Source organism: Pteropus alecto, unplaced genomic scaffold, assembly GCF_000325575.1.
Source record: "Pteropus alecto unplaced genomic scaffold, ASM32557v1 scaffold75, whole genome shotgun sequence".
Lineage (NCBI taxonomy): Eukaryota > Metazoa > Chordata > Mammalia > Chiroptera > Pteropodidae > Pteropus > Pteropus alecto.
In genome coordinates, this window is record NW_006440638.1 from 24,499,755 (window position 1) to 24,518,025 (window position 18,271).

At 40.1% G+C, this 18,271-nt stretch overlaps 1 protein-coding gene across 1 annotated transcript in view; it reads right to left on the bottom strand.

Annotated features, from left to right (window-relative positions):
* CACNA1D (calcium voltage-gated channel subunit alpha1 D) overlaps positions 1 to 18,271 on the bottom strand; it is a 290,484-nt gene that overhangs the window by 140,325 nt on the left and 131,888 nt on the right. The window contains exons 4-5 of the mRNA XM_015593660.2: positions 11,416 to 11,555; positions 2,881 to 3,023 (exon numbers count right to left, since the gene is read on the bottom strand). Coding sequence (XP_015449146.1) covers positions 2,881 to 3,023; positions 11,416 to 11,555 — 283 coding nt within the window. The remainder of the gene's footprint in view (positions 1 to 2,880; positions 3,024 to 11,415; positions 11,556 to 18,271) is intronic.

The window sequence follows — 18,271 nt, forward strand, 5'->3', positions numbered from 1 at the left end:
CTTTTCTTGGATCTTACTTTCCCGATATATGTTCAAAGAATGAAAGAGAATAAGCAGCAGAGATGCTAGAATTAAATAAGTTAGAAATTAAAACATCAAGCAGAGAGAAGAATACTTATCAGCAATAACAACAAACCTTCACCATGATAATAGAGAGAAGGGGGGGATGGGATGAGGTGGGAAGACCGTCAATAGATCCACAAAGAGCCCATCTTTCCGAGACCGTCATTACGACCAAAATACTAGGTACTGCCTTTGGATATTTAATATTCAAATGGTTTCTTTTGGAAAAAAATGATCAATAAGATGACGATTAATGTTTTCACCTTCTAAAAGGAATAGGATGAGGGGAAAAGAAAACATGTTTTAATCTACTTGGATATGAGTTTTTTTGTTTTTTATTTTTTTTAGATACGCATGGCCCATCCAAAATCATCATTCAGCAGTTAGCTTTTCTAAATTCTATGGCAGTGAGCCATATGTTTCAGGAATATGTTTGTATTTAAGTAACTACTGTATTTCAGATGGGCCAAAATTGTGAGATAATGAAGTGGTATCTTTAACGTGAATGTGTACACTTTCATGATATAAGGCTCCTTTGTATATTATCAATGCATACAGCAGATCTCACGGGACTCTAATCACGGAGGCAGTGGGATGAAGTGGAAAGAATACCGGGCTGGGAACCAGGAGACCATGGGTGGGCCTGGACCTGTTTGGCTACCCAGCTATGAGAACCTGCACAAGCTGATACCTCTTAACAGGCCTCAGCTTCCTCATCTAAAAGATGCACTTGAACGAGATGATCTCTAGGGTTCTTTCCCACTTTGATGGTCTAAGATTCCAATAAACACTTACCAGTTGAGTGTGAGTGGTTAAGAACTCCACAAATGTCTGAACTACTACCTTTTGAAGTATGTATTTACCTTCCACTGAATGAGGATATATATATTCACATAAACACACAAAAAAATCCTGTTTTAGAGGATAGACTGAATTCTCTTTAGAAATGACTAGGCAAGTCCCAGATCACTGTCAATAGTCAAACTTTCCTAGGCATTTTTAACCATTCCAGGTGCTTGAGAAGAAATCGCTAGGCCACAGGTGCCAACCAGCATGGCAAACTGCATGACCCAGAGCCCCCAGCCCTCTCCCCAAAGCCCATTTGGGTCTGATGAGAGGCTCAGGTTTCTCTGTTCTCTGCTCAGGGATGTTAAAATATAGGCTGAAAATTCTGCATAAAAGACATGGATTCCTATTTCTCCCTGTTGACCCATGGGAGAGTGTAACGCAGATCTTTGAGTTTCAAACAGTGATATTTTGGGGGGGAAAGGAAGAGATACAGTTTAAAACTCGTCCTCAAGAGGATCGGGGAGCACTGGATTAGTCATTTAGTGAAAACTTCATTAGGCAAGGGAGCCAAACCAAGGCTATGTGAGTTCTGAGAGATTTCGCTGGCCAGGCTCGCACAAGCAAAGCCACAGCACCCACGTGTCTGCTTGCGGCACATAATGCAGGCAGGCTGTCCTGTCATTTGCTCTTTGAGGGAAATAAAGTTGTCGTGGTTACTTTGAAATTAGATTAAGCTGTAACAACTAAATCTGAAAGAACATGTTTGCTCACTGAACTTCTCATTTAACCCTGTTACGTATAACAGACCCAGTCATTTCCAAGGTATTTCTATTTTTCTCAATTGCTTCCAGACAGTTTTGTGGTTTTGACTTGTGCTGATCTTTTTCAATGAAAATAAATGAACCATCTGGAAAAATAAGTACACATAAAACATCACTTCCTACGTTTTAAAATGTTAAATTTGGAAATCTTTTTTCTTCCAGAGAATTTTTGGTGCCAACAGGTTTAATAAAAATTCCCAAAGAACTTCTGGAGAAGCAAAACCATGCTCTGTGTTCTTCTGATGGCTTTCTGAATGGTGAAAAACAGACACACACTGCTGTCCCCAATTTTTCCCCTAGCTGAGAGCAAGCAGCCACCTCATAACCACATTCCTTGGAAAGGTGCTAGGACTTCTACCCTCCTAAATCCCCAACAGGAGTGTCCTATCAGGGGCAGAGTGCAGTGAAGCACACCTCACACGCCTTATGGAAGAGAAAGCAACCTGCAGCTCCTGGCCAGGGCAGAGACAGGGCATTTCTGCCCACTCAGGTGGCACTCAACCTGGCCTGCAGGAAGAAGCACACTATGGCATGGACAGGTATCGTCGCCGAGTGGATGATAACAGCATCTCTCATCCCTGTGCTCCAGACCTTGTGCTGGAGTTATCCCCGCACTCTCACTTGGTACTTGCAACCACCTTCAAGCAGGTACTATTACGCCCTACGTATGAGGCAGGACACGGAAGCATTCACCTCTTCCCCCAGCTTGGGACAGGCATGGCTCCTAATAGTGGAGAGCTGAGCAAAGGTTTCAGGAGTCCAGTCTACTGTTGCTCCTCACTTTGAAAAAAGGCTGTGAGCTGAGCCCTCCGAAACCCTCATCTAGATAACCCATCACCTTTACAGGGGCAGGCCTGGGAGTAGGAAGAAGTGTTGGCCAGCATGGTGTCACAGCAAGAAAAACAGACTGAAATCAGGAGGCCTGCATGCGAGGTCTCATGCCACCACTTACTTTGTTTATCTACAAGAGAAGATTCTCTCTTCTTCCAAATCAGAAAGGCACATCACTACCCGCCCCTCTCAGGGATCCAAAGTCACAACCCAAGGCAAAGTCTATAGCGAACCACAAAGGCCTCCATGGCCATCTGCAGAACCCTCAGCTGGTACACAGCAACTCACCTTGCAGCATTTCGGTCCATAATCCTAAGACCCACCCGGAAGAAAAAAATCAACAAAATCCTAGCTTTAGGAAACAAAACGTGCTTACTGGGCACTCCTGATACTAGTCGAAGTGGTCGTAACACTCGAAAGGCACGGAGGGCTTTGACATCAAAGCCTCCCGATTTGCCACTAGAGTGGTTACCGCCTTCTGTTTCTTTGGTTAATTGTTCCAAAATTACACTAAACAATCTGAAAGAAGAAGAGAGAGAGAAATGTTAGAGGCTGTCACCCAGGGAAGCAAAACAGGATGATAATAGTAGTTATTTTTAAACAAGGGCTAATTTTGTATGGCTGCTGCTTAAACAAAGGGAAAGCAAGGTCAAGGCAAGAACCGGGCTGTGAATCCTGAAAGTGACCCCTACGTCTAACATGACTGGGGACAGGAATTGACCTCTGTATCCCTGCCAATGGGGCGTCCTCAAGCACACTGGCCCCCACGGAAGAGGGGGCTCACTGGGGCTCCAGTGACGACAGGTGGAATTGCACCAACAGAAATAACAACAACAATCATAACGATTACCATTTATGAGTACTCGCTATGAGCTAAGCACTTTACATAATCTCATTAATCCTCACAAAATGTTAGTCGGAATTATTATCAGCACCATTTTACATGAGGAAACAAACATGAGAACAAGTAACTTGCCCAAGTTCATACAACTAATGGCAGAACTAACATGTGAATCCAGGTACAGTGCCCCATTAGGATGTAGGTTCCATAAGGGCAGGGAATTTTTGTCTGTTTTGTTCATTCAGTCACTTCTAGCCTAGTGCCTAAAAAAGGTCCTGATGTTTAAGAGGCGCTCAAAAAATATTTGCTGAATAAACCAATGACTAAATATTGATTTCAAAGCCCCGTATCTTAATTATGTTAGACACCACCTCCGCCCTCGTGGGTTATGTTTGGGGAATGATGTAAATCACAGATGCTAAGGAGCTGTGCGAAGGCCAAAAGAGTAACCTCAGGTATTAATATCGTCATTTTCTCTTTTGAAATGTGAATAACATTGTATCTGGCAGCCACGACAAGTTTTTCCCTACTCTCAGAAGGTTTTTTTGGATAAAGTTATTTTCAGGCAATCTGCTCATTTGATAGTTACTTTTGCTCTTTCAAATAAACATTTATTCTTTGGAATTGTTGCTTGTTTTTCAAGATAAATATAAATTTGCCCATTTCAAATAGAATCAACTCTGGCCAATCAGATTGTGGACATGATTGGCCCAGAAACAAAGAGAAGGTTTCTAAAGTTTAATTAGCAGCCAAAGCAGAAACTCTGCCCCCACTGGCATGTCTCCGGATTGCCAAGTCCATAAAATACAGGGTGGTCTGATTTGCAGTCCTGAAATCAGGTCATTTTGGGGCTTTAAAGACCAGTCATCTGCTTTAATAACAGTACAGCAATTAGCAGTGAACCCAGTTTGGGGGTGGGGGTGAGGAGGGAATAAGTCAGGTCTCTATATCTTTTCAAAGTTTCAGATGACAGGTTTCTCTCATTATCATAGGTTTTTTTAATTCCTGTAACCTCCTGCAGCAAGGCTAAAGTTAAAAGTCTTCCTCCAAAACAAGTTCATAGCTTTACAAAAACAAAGAAAAGGGAAGAAAGAAAACCTCAAACTTTCCTGAAATGTAGCAGCCACAGGAATTTTCACCCCAAAGGCTTAGGAAAGTAATTTATGCAGGTGGTGACTTAAGATTGCTTTCAAGTATCAGTGTTTTGCAATGTACATTTATGGTTCTTTATCTCATTCTTCAGCAATGTCCTTGAAAACAGGTGAATAATGTCTCTCTCTCATTGCAGAGGAGCCTGAATCAGAGAGAGAAGGTGGCTGCCATTCCAGAAAGCCAGGAGTGAAAGAGGTCAGGGCTGGCTTCCACTCCTAAGAGTTAGGAGCCATTAGGAAAAGTCCCTCTTTTTTTCTGGGCCTTAGTTTCCCCTTCTGAAAATGAAAAAACTGGATTAAATGATCCAGAGACCCACCCCGTTTCCCATTCTAATGTTGTGATTCTATTCCCTTCACCATCGGCCCCCACCCAAAAAGTACCATGTGCCATTTGATCCTAGATCATTATTAAAAGTTTACCTCAAGACAGAAGAAAAGAGGCAAGGACTACTTAACCTAACACAAGTTAGAAGCACCCCATGAATGAGCACCCCATGTTCTTCTTCACAAAGCCTAACTGGTAAGTCAAATGCCCGAAATATATGTTTATTGAAAAATTAGAAGTGTGGGATAAAAGTTGGCTCAAATCAATCTTTTCTAAACAGGGAATATCAGCTCTGGTAGACACATTGAGTCCTCCTGTGGGCACAGTATTAACAGTTAACATTTTAGAAATATCAATTACTTTCTTGATGTCTGTTATTAGGAGTCTTGACAAAAGCAAGAGGTCATAGTTGACTTGGAACGGAAAATCTATTGGATTGAGATACAGTCCACTCTGACTTTAATTTAGTGCATATTTTAGATTAATAACCTGATGTTCTAAAGTTTTTCATATTTAATGAGAAAAAAAGACTATGAGTCTAGTTCTACTTTAATTTCCTTGATGATTTTCTTTTACTTTTTAAATCACTATTGCTGCCAATTTACATATAATAAAATATACCCATTTAAAGTATATAAGATGAGTTTTAACAAAAGTGTGTAAGTCCAAGTAACAAACACCACGATCAAGATATAGAACATCTCCAGTATCTCCAACAGTTTCCTCATGCCCCTTTGCACTCATCCTGCCTCCAAGTACAGCCTTAGGTATCCACTGATTGATTGGCTGATTATCACTTAGGTTGTTTTTTTCCCTTTTCTTGAATCTTGCATAAACGAAATCATAAAGCATGTTTTCCCTTTTGTTTATCATCTTTTGCTCACCATGTTCCTGAGTCATCCAAGTTGTTACATTTATCAGCAGTTCATTTCTTTTTAGTGTTGAGTGATATTCCATTCTATGAATAAACCACAGTGAGTTTATCTGTTCACTTGTTGATATTTGGGTTGTTTCCAGTTTTTCTCGATTATGAAATAAAGTCTCTTTGTGAACATGTATTTCCCCTTGTCTTGGATAAGTACCTAATAGTAGTACTGGTAATATGGTCATATGATTAGTGTATGATTCAATGATTCATACTGTAAGAAACTGGCAAACTTTTCCAAAATGATTGCACCATTTTCCATTTCTACGGGCAGTGTACAAGAGTTCCAGTTGTTCTACATTTTGGTTAACATTTGGTATCGTCAGTCTTACACTGAGTAATGCTAATAGCTATATAACTGCTGTCATTGTGGCTTTAATTTCCATTTTTCTAATTTCTAATGATGAACATCTTCTCAGGTGCTTGTTGACCATTTACATATCTTCTTTTGTGAAGATCTGTTCAAAACTTTTGCCATTTACATACTAGGTTGTCTTCCTACCACTAAGTTGTAAGAATTCTCTATATATTCTGAATACAAATCTTTTATATGTATTGTGAATATTTTTTCCCAATCTGTGCATTATTTTTCATTTTCTTTAAACTGACTTTTGAAGAAAAGTTTTAAATCTTGGTAAGGTCCAAAATTTCAGTTATTTCTTTTATGGCTAGTACTTTATGTGTCCTAAGAAATCTCTGCCTACTCCAATGTCATAAAGTTTTCTCCTAAAAATTGTATAGTTTGAGCTTTCACATATAGGTCTAGGATCCATTACAGTAATATTTGTATATAGCACGAGGAAAGAATCAAGCCTTTTTTTTTTTTATGGGTAAACAGTTGTTTAGCACCATTTACTAAAAACAGTTTCCTTGACCTATTGAACTATTGTCTAAAATCAATTTTATGGGTCTATTTCTAGTCTCTCTATTGTTTCATTGATTTTTATGTCTACTCCTTATGCCAAAATCACACTGTCCTGACGACTGTGCTTTATAGTAAGCCTTGAAACCAGATTTTAGCTTTGTTTTTAAAGATTTCTTTGGCTAGTCTAGAGTCTCTCTAATTTCTATATAAATTTTCAAATAAATTTGTCAATTTCTATGACAATCTTGCTGGGATTTAGATTAGGATTTGATCTATAGATTAATTTAGGAAGAACTGATATCTTAACAATAATGAGTCTTCTAATCCAAAAACATTGTCCATCATTCCATTTATTTAGGCCTTCTTTACTTTTTCTCGGCAAGGTTTAGTCATTTTCAGGGCACTACTCCTAAATACTTCATGGTTTTTGGTGTAAATAGTAGTCTTTAAGTTTCCATATTCCAGTTGTTCATGACTAATACAGAGAAATTCACAGGCTTTTTCATACTGATCTTTTACCCAGAAACCTTGGTAAATTCATTCAGAAAACATAACTTTGATTTTAATCTTTTTAAATAAACTGAGACCTGCTTTATGGCCCAGAACTAGTCTCGCTTGGTGAATGTTCCATATGCACATGAAAAGAATGTGTATTCTGCTCTTGTTGGTGGAATGTTCTAAAAATGTCAAGTAAGTTGATGATGGACTGTTCAAATCCCTGTATTGTGAGTGATTTTCTGCCTATGTATTCTATCAACACTCCAAGAATATTAAAATATATAACTATAATTACAGATTTGTCAATTCCTTCTTTCAGTTCTAGAAGTTTTGGCTTTGTGTATTTGAAGCTTTGTTATTAGGCATATGTATTTAGAATCATTACATCTTCTTGATAAAATGATTCCTTTATCATTATGAAATGTTTCTCTTTATCCCTGATAATACTCCTTGTTCTGAATCTATTTTGTTGGATATTAGCATAGCCACTCTAGCTTCTTTTGATTAGTTTTTGCATGCTATGTATTTTTCTGTCTTTTTACTTAAAGTTTGTTTCTTATAAACACTATAGACTAGAAACTTGTTTTTTACATATAAAATCTGATGAACCCTGGATTTTAATAAGGATTTAGCTGGGTTTAAATCTGCCATCATGCTATTTCTTTTCTATTTGCTCTGTCCGTTGTTCTTTTTTTCTTCTTCCTTGACTTTTTTGGATTGAGCTTTTTAAAAAAATTCCATTTTATCTCCAATAGAGGTTTGTTGGCTATATCTCTTTATTTTTCTAGTGGCTCTTCTAGAGAAAATGTCAGCAAAAATTTTCTGTGAAGTGCCAGATAGTCCCTATTTTAGAATTTGCAGGCCATAGAGTCCATCACAACTACTCAACTTTGGCATCCTAACACCAAATAACCGTGACATGAGTGAGTGTGACTGTCTCCCAATAAAATTTTATCTACCAAAACGGACAGCAAAATACTCTGTCAATGTGAAGCAGAGGGTGAGGGGAAGGAAGGGCAATAAACCAGATTTGGTCTATGGGCTGAAGTTTGCCAGCCTGTGCTTGGGAGTTTACAATATGCGTCTTTAACTTATCACAGTCTACCTTCAAATAATATTTTACTACTCCCCCTACTGTACAAGCACTTTGTAATAGTATACACCTCTTTTCCCTTGTTCCTGTGCTTTGGCTATTGTCATATATTTTACTTTTATAGAAGTTACAAACCCCCCAAGACATTGTTATTGGTTTTGTTTTAAATAATTTTTAAAAGATTTTAAAATTAGAAAAAAATTTTAATATTTATCCATACATTTACCCTTTCTGGCATTCATCATTCCTTGTGTATAGATCCACATTTCTATCTGGTATCACTTTCCTTCAGTGTGAAGAAATTTCTTTAACATTTGTTGAGGTGCAGGTCTACTAGTGATGAATTCTCAGCTTTGGTTTGTCTGAAGTGTTGTTTTTTTTACTTCGATTTTTAAAGATATCTTCACTGAATAAGAATTCTAGCTTCCCTAGCACCCTAAAGACATCTCTCTAGTGTTTTCTGACTTGCACAGTTGCTCATGAGAAGTCTGTAATGTCTTTTTTCTCTGCTTTCAAGATTTCCTCTTTGTTTTTGAGCAATTTGATCATTATAATGTGCTTCGATGTAGCTTTCTTCATGTTTATTTTGCTTGGGCTTTGTTAAGCTTCCTGGCTTTATGAGCTCATATTTTCATCATATTTAGAAAATTTGGAGTCATTTCTTCAAATATTTTTTTCTGTCTTCCCTTTATATCCTCTCTTCTGGGACCTCAAATATATATAAACATTATATGCATATACATACATACACATACATATATATATATATATACACATACATACACATTAGACCACTTGATTGCCCTAGAGGTCACCAAGGCAGTGTTCATTTTTCTTCTCCATCATTACTCTTTATGTTATTACTATGTCTTCAAGTTCCTTGATTTTTTTTCTTCTATTGTGTCAAATCTGTGGTTAAGTCAATCCAGAAAAAAATTTTTTTCATTTCAGATATATTTTTCAGCTCTTGAAGTCCCATGTGATTTTTCATGTTGTCTCATTTTTCATTATTGTAGTCATACATTCCTTTAAGTCCATAAACATATTTATAATAGCTGTTTTTAAAGTTCTGTAAGGTAGCTCTCTACTAATTCCATCACCTCTTGTCATTTCTATGTCTGTTTCTATTGATGGAATTTCCTCCTGGTTGTGGGTCACATTTCTTCATATGTCTAGAGATATTTGAATGGATGCTGGACATGTTGATAAGTGTCTGGATTTTGTTGTCTTCCTTTAAAAAGTGTGGAATTATGTTTTGTCAGGCAATTAAGCTACTTGCATATCAGTTTCAGGCAGTCCTTATTCTAGAGCAGAGGTTAGCAAAACTTTTTTTTGTAAAGGGCCAGATATTTTAGCAAACATTTTAGGCTTTGTGGACCTACACTACTCAACTCGACTCTGCAAATAAATATGTGACTGTGTTACAACAAATTTTATTTACAAAATTTGGTGGCAGGCTGGATTTGGCCCGTTGGCCATAGTTTGCCAACCCCTGCACTAGAGCTAGTTTATCCTTACTACTAATGGCCCTTCTGGGGTCTCTGACAGTCCAGGGTGCTCAATGACAACTTTATATTCTGGTTGGTCTTCCCTAATAGTGTTCTTTTCCTGGACTCATGGAATCTCACCCCATGTAATCAGAGCTTAGTCTGCAGCCAAACTCAAGAGGACCCCAAGGCATATACATAGAGCTCTTTCTCTCAAAGCTCCCTCACTTCTCACACTATGCCTCTCAAATTTCAGTCATCTCAGCCTCCCAGAACTCTTGTTTCTGTCTCAACTTAATGAGACCACCACACTCTGCTTGGTTCCCTGTCTTTGTGACATACTATAGTCTGAAAAATGTCTCCAGGCAGAAAGCCAAGGTGATTGCAGGGTAGGGGCAAAAGAAATTGAGCTAAGCATCTCCATCCTCTAGCTGAACAGAAAGCCCAGGGTCAGGAGAAGCACAACAAGTTTATTCAAGAACCAAGAGATCTGAAAGGCTCTTGCTAGCCATTCCTTATTAGAATTCACCAAATACAGGAAGGTGTGGTATATATCTACCACCTGTTCATTTTAGATGCACTATTTTTCAGTAATTCCTTAGATGCCAATGTGCTATGGTGGTTTTTGCAAAAGCTAAGTTTTTCCCCATAAGTCTAATTATCTCACTGGACCACTGTTTTGGATCATTTTTAACTTCCTAGGTTTGAAATGAAATTACAAGCTGAAAATTTATCCCACTCTCCCAATATCCAGCTGTATTTTAGTCTCCCATGAAAAGCCAAAGGAGTCATGATAAAAGAATAATCCAAAAGAAAAGTCACTTTACTGAACTGTAAAAGGTAAGTGAACAAAGTCACAGAGATGGAAACAGAGGCCATTTAACAATCTCTCTCTATACTACCAAATATAATTTTAGGAGCAACCCATTTTATAGCTAGGTAACTAAGATTCTACAATAGAATATATCTCATTTTCCTGTGTGGGTATCTGGTCCAAAGACCTAGCATTCCTCTGACATTGATTCATTTTTCTCTTGCTGGCAACATTTCTAGGTGTGGAAGGACCAGAATAACTCAGGCCACTGTTTTGTATAACATTCTCCTTTAAATGAAACTGTTGGTGTCTTCTTCCTGTGACAGGATTTCAGGAGAATGCCTGCTTCTCTGCATTGTCTGGCTTATTTCATTTCAAGCCAGATATCTGACATTATTCAGACACTTGTTTTGTTATTTAAAATGGGATAGGAGCATGCCAAAGTTTTTTCCCACAAGTCAGCAGAAAGAATTAATAGCTTTGCTTAAGGATGTTAAAGAACAGAGTACCTCACTGCTATAAGAATTTATTGCTTTTTTACTGTTTTGTTTTGTTTTGTTTTTTAACTTAACAAGGTGCTAAATATAAGAGCTCTACACATTTGACTCAAACCACCAGCAGGGCTGGCCTATTTGTGGAAACCAGAGGCCTTGTAAGATGAGCCCTCTCACACTAGGAGCTTAGACTTCCTCCTGTAACGGCCTTGCTGAAAAGGGGAGTGAAAACTATGAGGGAATTTCAAATCAGTTTTGCCCAGGCATTGACAGCAGCATCACCAGTCTTCAAGAAACTCCTGACAGGTTCTGACTGCAATCACTGACCTAAAGGGGTAACCATAATCCCTCAAAAAACACTGTTTTCTGTTACCACCTCCAATTTTCCAAACATTTCCCCAAAATAAAAGAGACTTACCCTACTATTACTATAACAAAATCCAGTAAATTCCATCCATTCCTAACATAAGCATTAGGATGTAGCAATAATCCATATGCTATAATCTTCAAAAATGTCTCGACTGTAAAAATAATCAGGAAGGCATATTCTACTTTTTCCTGTGAAGAGAAACAAAGAAACAAAATGGGGTAGAGAAGAAGAAGAAGATAAAAAAAAAATAGGGATTAGAATCAATATCTCATATCCAAGCATTTTTCTCCAAGCAAAGTTTTATTATGAGAAATGGAACAATTAACACTGCACCTAGGCCAGGAAGGCATTTTAATTCTAACTGAATTTCTCATAAGCAACTAAGTGTAAAACACTTTTCATTCTGGACTGCATGATTGCATTTTGCCACCTGTCCTGATGCATGTGCAATGAGTCTGCCTAGGACATAACAGGCATGTTTGTTATTTGCACACATTTGCAAAACGCAGCATGTTTTCCTCCTGAGATTGCCAAATCAGGCCCAGAAAAGCACGAGGGTACAACAAAGCTTCTAACAGAGGCTTTGAACAGAACGTCCTCTGGAAGAAAGGAAGACGTGTCCGTTCTTGGGTTTACGTGTGACCTCTAAGTCAGGGTCAGCTTTATCACTGAGCAGCAAGGTGACCTTGGCAAGCCCCTCCTCCCCTCTGGATCTAAGTTTCCTCATCCACAGAGTCAAGGAGTTGAATTCAGGATGGCACACCCATTACCTGCTTATTGGCATGCCACCTCTCCAGGATGGCACTGCTGAGCCGTCACCACGCATGTTCCCAGAAGCCTGGGCTCAGCCTCCACACCTTTTTTCCTACCAGCCCCAGCAATCACTTCCATCTAATTGCTACAGACCTCCGAGACACTGTCCTGAGGCTAGATGGCTCTTAGAACCTCTCCGGTTCCAACTCATGCAACCCCATGAGTATAGAAAACACATCCATCAGCAGGTCTAAAAATTTTGACTCTTTTCTACTTTATAGTTTTTCTTGATACAGCTTCAGTTTTAATAGAAATATGTAGCAACTGGGATGTGTATGATTAATTTCACAAGAGGCATTCCCTGGCAGGAAGCTACTAAAATAATAACTAAATGAAAAATCATCAGTAATTAAACTTTTTCACATGGGCCATAAAGTCCTCTACTAATATTAATTCTACTCTGTGGGACCTGAGGAGAGTTACCAAAATTAGGAAAATGGAAGTCATGGAATTCATTTATTAAGATGCCTAGTGTAAAAGGTCAAATAAATTTGGCCCAGGAAACAATGAGCACCTCTTCTGCCTGACAGGCCTCATATGAGGAGCCAGAATTAGAAAAATGTCTCCATTACGGTCCCTATCCTCAAAAGGTTTAGACTGGTAGGGAAGCGTGCAAATTTCTAACATGCACACAGAGAAGTCCCAAAAGAGGTAAGTGACAAAGAGCAAGCCTGCATCTTTCGCCCTCTGATAAGGCATAAAGGTCAGTCTACTTCTTCCCTGCAAGGATTTTGCTTTGCTATATGTGACTGCTATTTTGCCTAAGCCACCCTGGGCTCAAGCCATCTGCCTCCAGAGTACTGCCCCTCTGCTGCTGGCCAGCTCTAGTCCCCAGCTGAACTTCCACATGTCTTGCCACTGCATCCTTCCTATTTACTACCAGAGAAACCATCCTCATTCTCAATTCCCCACTGGTCATGCCGGAAAGCCAGGTCATCAATGTCAGGGAACATCCTTCCCTGGTCCCTGACATTCCTAACCTGCCCTCCAGAGTGCCCATTGATCCTCGGCACACCATCATAGCAGTCTAATAAATTGTTTTGTGGTATGAGTTAGCCAGAGTCAGTGTGTTTTCAATTTTAAGAGCCTAGTTCGATATGCACCCCTATGTTCATTGTAGCATTATTTACAATAGCCAATATATAGAAACAATCTAAGTATCCATCAACAGATGAATGAATAAATAAGATATGGTACATATATACAATGGAATATTACTCAGCAATAAAAAAGAATGAAATCTTGCGATTTGCAACAACTGACATGGACCTAGAGGATATTATGCTGACTGAAATAAATTAGAGAGAGACAAATACCATATGATATAATTTATATGTGGAATCTAAAAAAACTAAAAAGAATAAACAAAACAAAAACAGACTCATAGAAAGAGAACAAACTGGTGGTTGCCACAGGGGAGGGTGGTAGGGCGCTAGGTGGAATAAGAGATACAGAATTCCAGTTATAAAATAAATAAGCCAGGGGGATGCAGTGTATAGCACAAGGAATATAGTCAATAATATCGTAATAACTTTCCATGGTGACAGATGGTTACTAAACTTATCAAGATAATCACATCCTAAAGTATATAAATGTGAAATCATTATGTTGCATACCTGAAACTAATATAATATTGTATTCCAATTATATTTTTATTTTAAAAAAAAATTTAAGCCTAGCTCCTCCTCAAGCTCCATACCCATGTCTCCTCCAGAGCTTCCAGGTCTTCTGGAGCTGGCTCACCTCATGCATCCTACCCCTTCTGCCAGGCTGCAAAGACATTCCTTAACCAGACCCTCACCCCCACTCCCCTACCTGCCCTACCTCCAACATACAGCCAAGCACTCCAGGCTGGGATGAGAAGGCTTGTAAAATGCAGCCAGAGCAGCAGCATGCATGATCCCTTCCTGCCACACACAGACCTCCAACAAACCCATTTACTCTCCATATTCCTTCAATCTCACAAACAAGGGCTCCTCTTCCTGTTCACTGCCATATCCTTGAGTGGGGTGCTGCCACGAGGTACACTCATACCGCTGTGTATGATCTGAGGAAAAGGTTCGACATTGCTACTGGGTAGGGAGGAGAGAGAGAGGAGGGCTTCCAAGAGGCAGTGACTTTAACTTTGAGAGCTAAAAGGAAGAGCAATTCTGTTGCTTTAAGCAGAAGCAAAAATCCCTGAAAATACCAATCAACTGTACTGCATTGAAATTAGACTCTGACCACCAAATGTAGATCAACAATATGTTTTAGAGACTTAGAGTTCTAAGGGAACAAGTTAGCTGAAAACAGCATGCTGTTTTTACAATTTTGCTTCTCTTTTCATCCTTTCCGCTTTATTTACTAGGCCAGATAGGAAAAAAAAAGTCTTTTGCTGACATCAATATTCATAGCAGTTACATCTCTACATCAATACAGCGCTATACTTTTTGGGGAGAAAAACAAGGCAAGGAACAGAGAGTACACCTACCAAACGCAGCTTGTTTTTCCTCTTTGGCTTTTATTTATAAACAATTTTGCCACAATAATACAAGGGCCATTAGTCTAACTGAATTGTTTAGGGTTCTTTTATCCCCTTCTCTTGTCCTCCGCGCTCTCCTTTTTAAAGAACTTGGTTTCTCTTTCGAAAATCCTCAGTGCATCACTTGATGGAATTGATTATAAGAAATACAACCTTGCTTTAATGGGATTCTTTATTACAGAGGTGCTACCATAATTGCCAACTAAGAACAATCACCGCCTGGAGAGCATGACAGATCAGTTTGCCTAGAAGCCAATGTCCTTCTGGTCCCCAATCCTACTATTAAAAAGGAGTCCTATAAAACAAATACGCCTCCACATTAAGCAAATGTAGTGTAAAAAAAAAAAAATCCTGCAAAACAACCATTGGAAGGGGAGGTAATTATTTACTTCACAAAAGACTTGCTCATTTGAGAAAATAATGTTGAGTTAGTAATTTGAAAAAGGAAGCCACCAAGAAAGTCAGGTTACCGACTAGGTGAGGTGGGAATGGGGACCCACCTAAAGGAGCCTGTGAGATGTCACACAGAGAAGATATGGAGTCTGTGGCCAGGATAGAGAGCATGGAGGAAGAAACAGTAGCAAGGATGAAGGAAAGGGATGGCTGAAAAGAGGCAAGCGAGAACCATCCAGAACTGGACATGAAATGAAGTGTCCCCTGGGCAGAGGCTGTACCTTAAAGCTCTATACCAGGCTAAACAAAAAGAGTAAATGATTCCTCCATCCTCGATCCCTGCATTTGCCAGGCAGAGTCACGTGCCTGCGGCACCCACTCAGCCACCAGCAGGGATTCCTCTCACTGACGGGGGATCCCTGGGTGGGCAGGGCTAGTCAAACACCTTTTTAAGAAACAACCAGTTATATGGATGAATGTCCCGCCATGATACCTCAGGCCACGAGAGGAATATAGAGGCTCGATATCTAATTCTGAAATCTGATTTATCTTCTTTAAACAGTGATGTGTCACCAAACAGGAGCGGCTCTAAACCAGCAGTCTCTAAACCAGTCAATTCTACACAAAACCTTGAGAAACAGAAACTGCAACTAGCAGGGAGTGGGAGATGCCAGGATCCTTAACTTGGTTGCACTTGAACTTATCTGATCCTTGTACTTGGTTGTCAGCTCTCCTATTCTCAAGGTTCCTTTTACTAGTGCTGTAGTATGAACATCTATCTATCTATCTGACTATCCAGCTTACCAGCCAACCCTGAGCACCTGGGTCCTCCTCATAATACCGATCCTTCACAGAACTCCCAACTTGTTAGCGAAAGGTCAACAAAGGCTTGATAAGCCTGGTATGATTCATCTCTATGTTTTGCTCCTCTACCCACATGCCTAAGTCTTTGGAATGGTCTCCTGGCTTATACCCTGGCAGTAGCTGCTCTCTCCCATAGAGATACACATCCCTTCTGTGTCCTGCAGTCCTAGGCTCCTCATTGGCAGGGACCATCTCTTACTGTCTTTGTAACCCTAGCACCTAGCACCACATTGGGCATAAAGTACTCATAGGTGCTAACAGGAAGTAGAAAAGAAAAAAAAAAAGGAGGGAAGGAATAAAACAACAGAACTGGAATCAAATGGGGGGCTATAAAAACATGAGGTTTTGTGATCTTCAGATATGTATTGAAAAGCAAAACAAGTAGGGAGGAATCTAAGTTACCATAAACTCTTTCTAGATTAAGCCTGGAATAAATGGTCAGACTGCTGAGATAATGGCTTCTCACTTCTCACCTGACCCTCCCTTTCAATCCCAACCTGAGCCCCCTGGGTAAGGTCCTCATCCCTCCCCTCTTCTCTAGTTTCCCCTCCTCACAGCTCTCCTGTGAGAGCCTCCACTCCAGCGGATGAGCCAACCTGTTCCTTCCCACACATGCTGGATTCTTTCCCTCCTCCATGCCTTTGCCCACTCTGCTTCACCCATATACTACACTTACCCCACATATGGAAACACCCCTCTTCAGAATGAGCACACAGCTCTGACATAGGGCTAAACCGAGCCCAGCGCAGGTGACTGGAAGGAATATGGGGCTTGGAGCTATGCTGTTCTCCGCTAATCCTGACTCGGACACTGATTCAGGTCCACATCCCTTTTCCAGAATGGTTTCCCCCACATCGCTTTTTCATCAGGTTAAGTTCTACTTTTCCTTCAAGGCTCAGCCAAAATGACATTTTCTCAGAGAAACTATTGCCGACTTCCTAGGCAAAATTAGGGCCTGCTGTTAGAAGCTGTCCAAACTCCTTACACTTCTTCATAGCCTTATTTGCAATAGAAGTTTTAAAAATTTTTTAAATTATCTCTTAAATATTTGTCTCCCCTATAAATGATAATTTCTCTAAGATCAGAGACCATTTCTATTTCATGATTCATTATACATCCAAGACCTGTCACCAAAAAATAGCTACTCGATATTTATAAAGGCATAAATGGGCAAAATGAGTGGTTTTGACCAAACATTACTCAATGTCCCTTCCTGCTACAAAGTTTCATAATTATTTTAACCTTCTCGGGTTGCCATAACAAAATACCATAGATTAGGTGGCTTAAACAACAGAGATTTATTTTTCACAGTTCTGAAGGCTGGGAAGTCCAAGATGAAGGTGCTGGCTGATTTGGCATCTGGTGAGAGCTCACCCTGGCTTGCAAAGGGCTGACTTCTCATTATGTCCTCATCTGTCCTTTCCCTGGTACATGTATGTATAAAGAGAGAAAGAGAGAGAGAGAGATCTCTTGCTCTTCTTATAAGGGCACTAATCCCATCATAAAGGCCCCATCCCAGTTACCTTCAAAAGGCCCCATCTCTAAATGCTATCATGTTAGGAGTGGGGCCTAAACATATAAATTTGGGGGGAATGTAAACATTCAGTTCATAGCAATAATACAAGGGCCCCTTGGCTTTGCCATGCTCCAGGAAACCATCCATGACTATATGTCAGGGAAACGCCTCTGAGCGAGGCATTGTGCTCCCTAACTACAGGCCCCGCTGCTCACGATGGTGGGGCAACAGTATCCAGTCAGAGGGAGAAGCATGCCCAAAGGCAAATCAGTCAAGGGTGAGGAACAGCCCAGAGCAGTGGGAGTAAGGGGCAGGTGGGATGGGACAGGGCAAGGCTGGGTGGGCAGCTCGAGGGAGGCCATGAAAAGCCTCGTGTGCCAGGCTGTGGGGCTTGGCCTTCATGTCTTGTCTGTAAAGTGAGCAGACTGAATCAGATGAGCTCTTGCAGCTATAAAACTCAACTCTGTGTCTGTTGAGCTAAGTCCAGATACAGGCTTCAGAGGGAGGTCTGCGAGGCCAGAGACCCCAGGAAGACAGCCAACCAATAGCAGCAGCTATTTTGTCAAATGGCTGCGTCACCTGAGGTCACCAGCACATTCGGGCCAGGCTTGCTGAGAGACCTCTCCCTCATTTCAGAGGGTGACTGGGGGAACCACAGAGCTACTATTACAGGGTTTCAATAAGTGACTCAATCGCTAGTATGGCTCTGGTGGGTGAACCACAGGAAGATAACCAGCAGGTGGGCCTTGGCTCAGAGCTGCTTAGATGTAAGCACAGGTCATTTTTCTCTCTGCAGG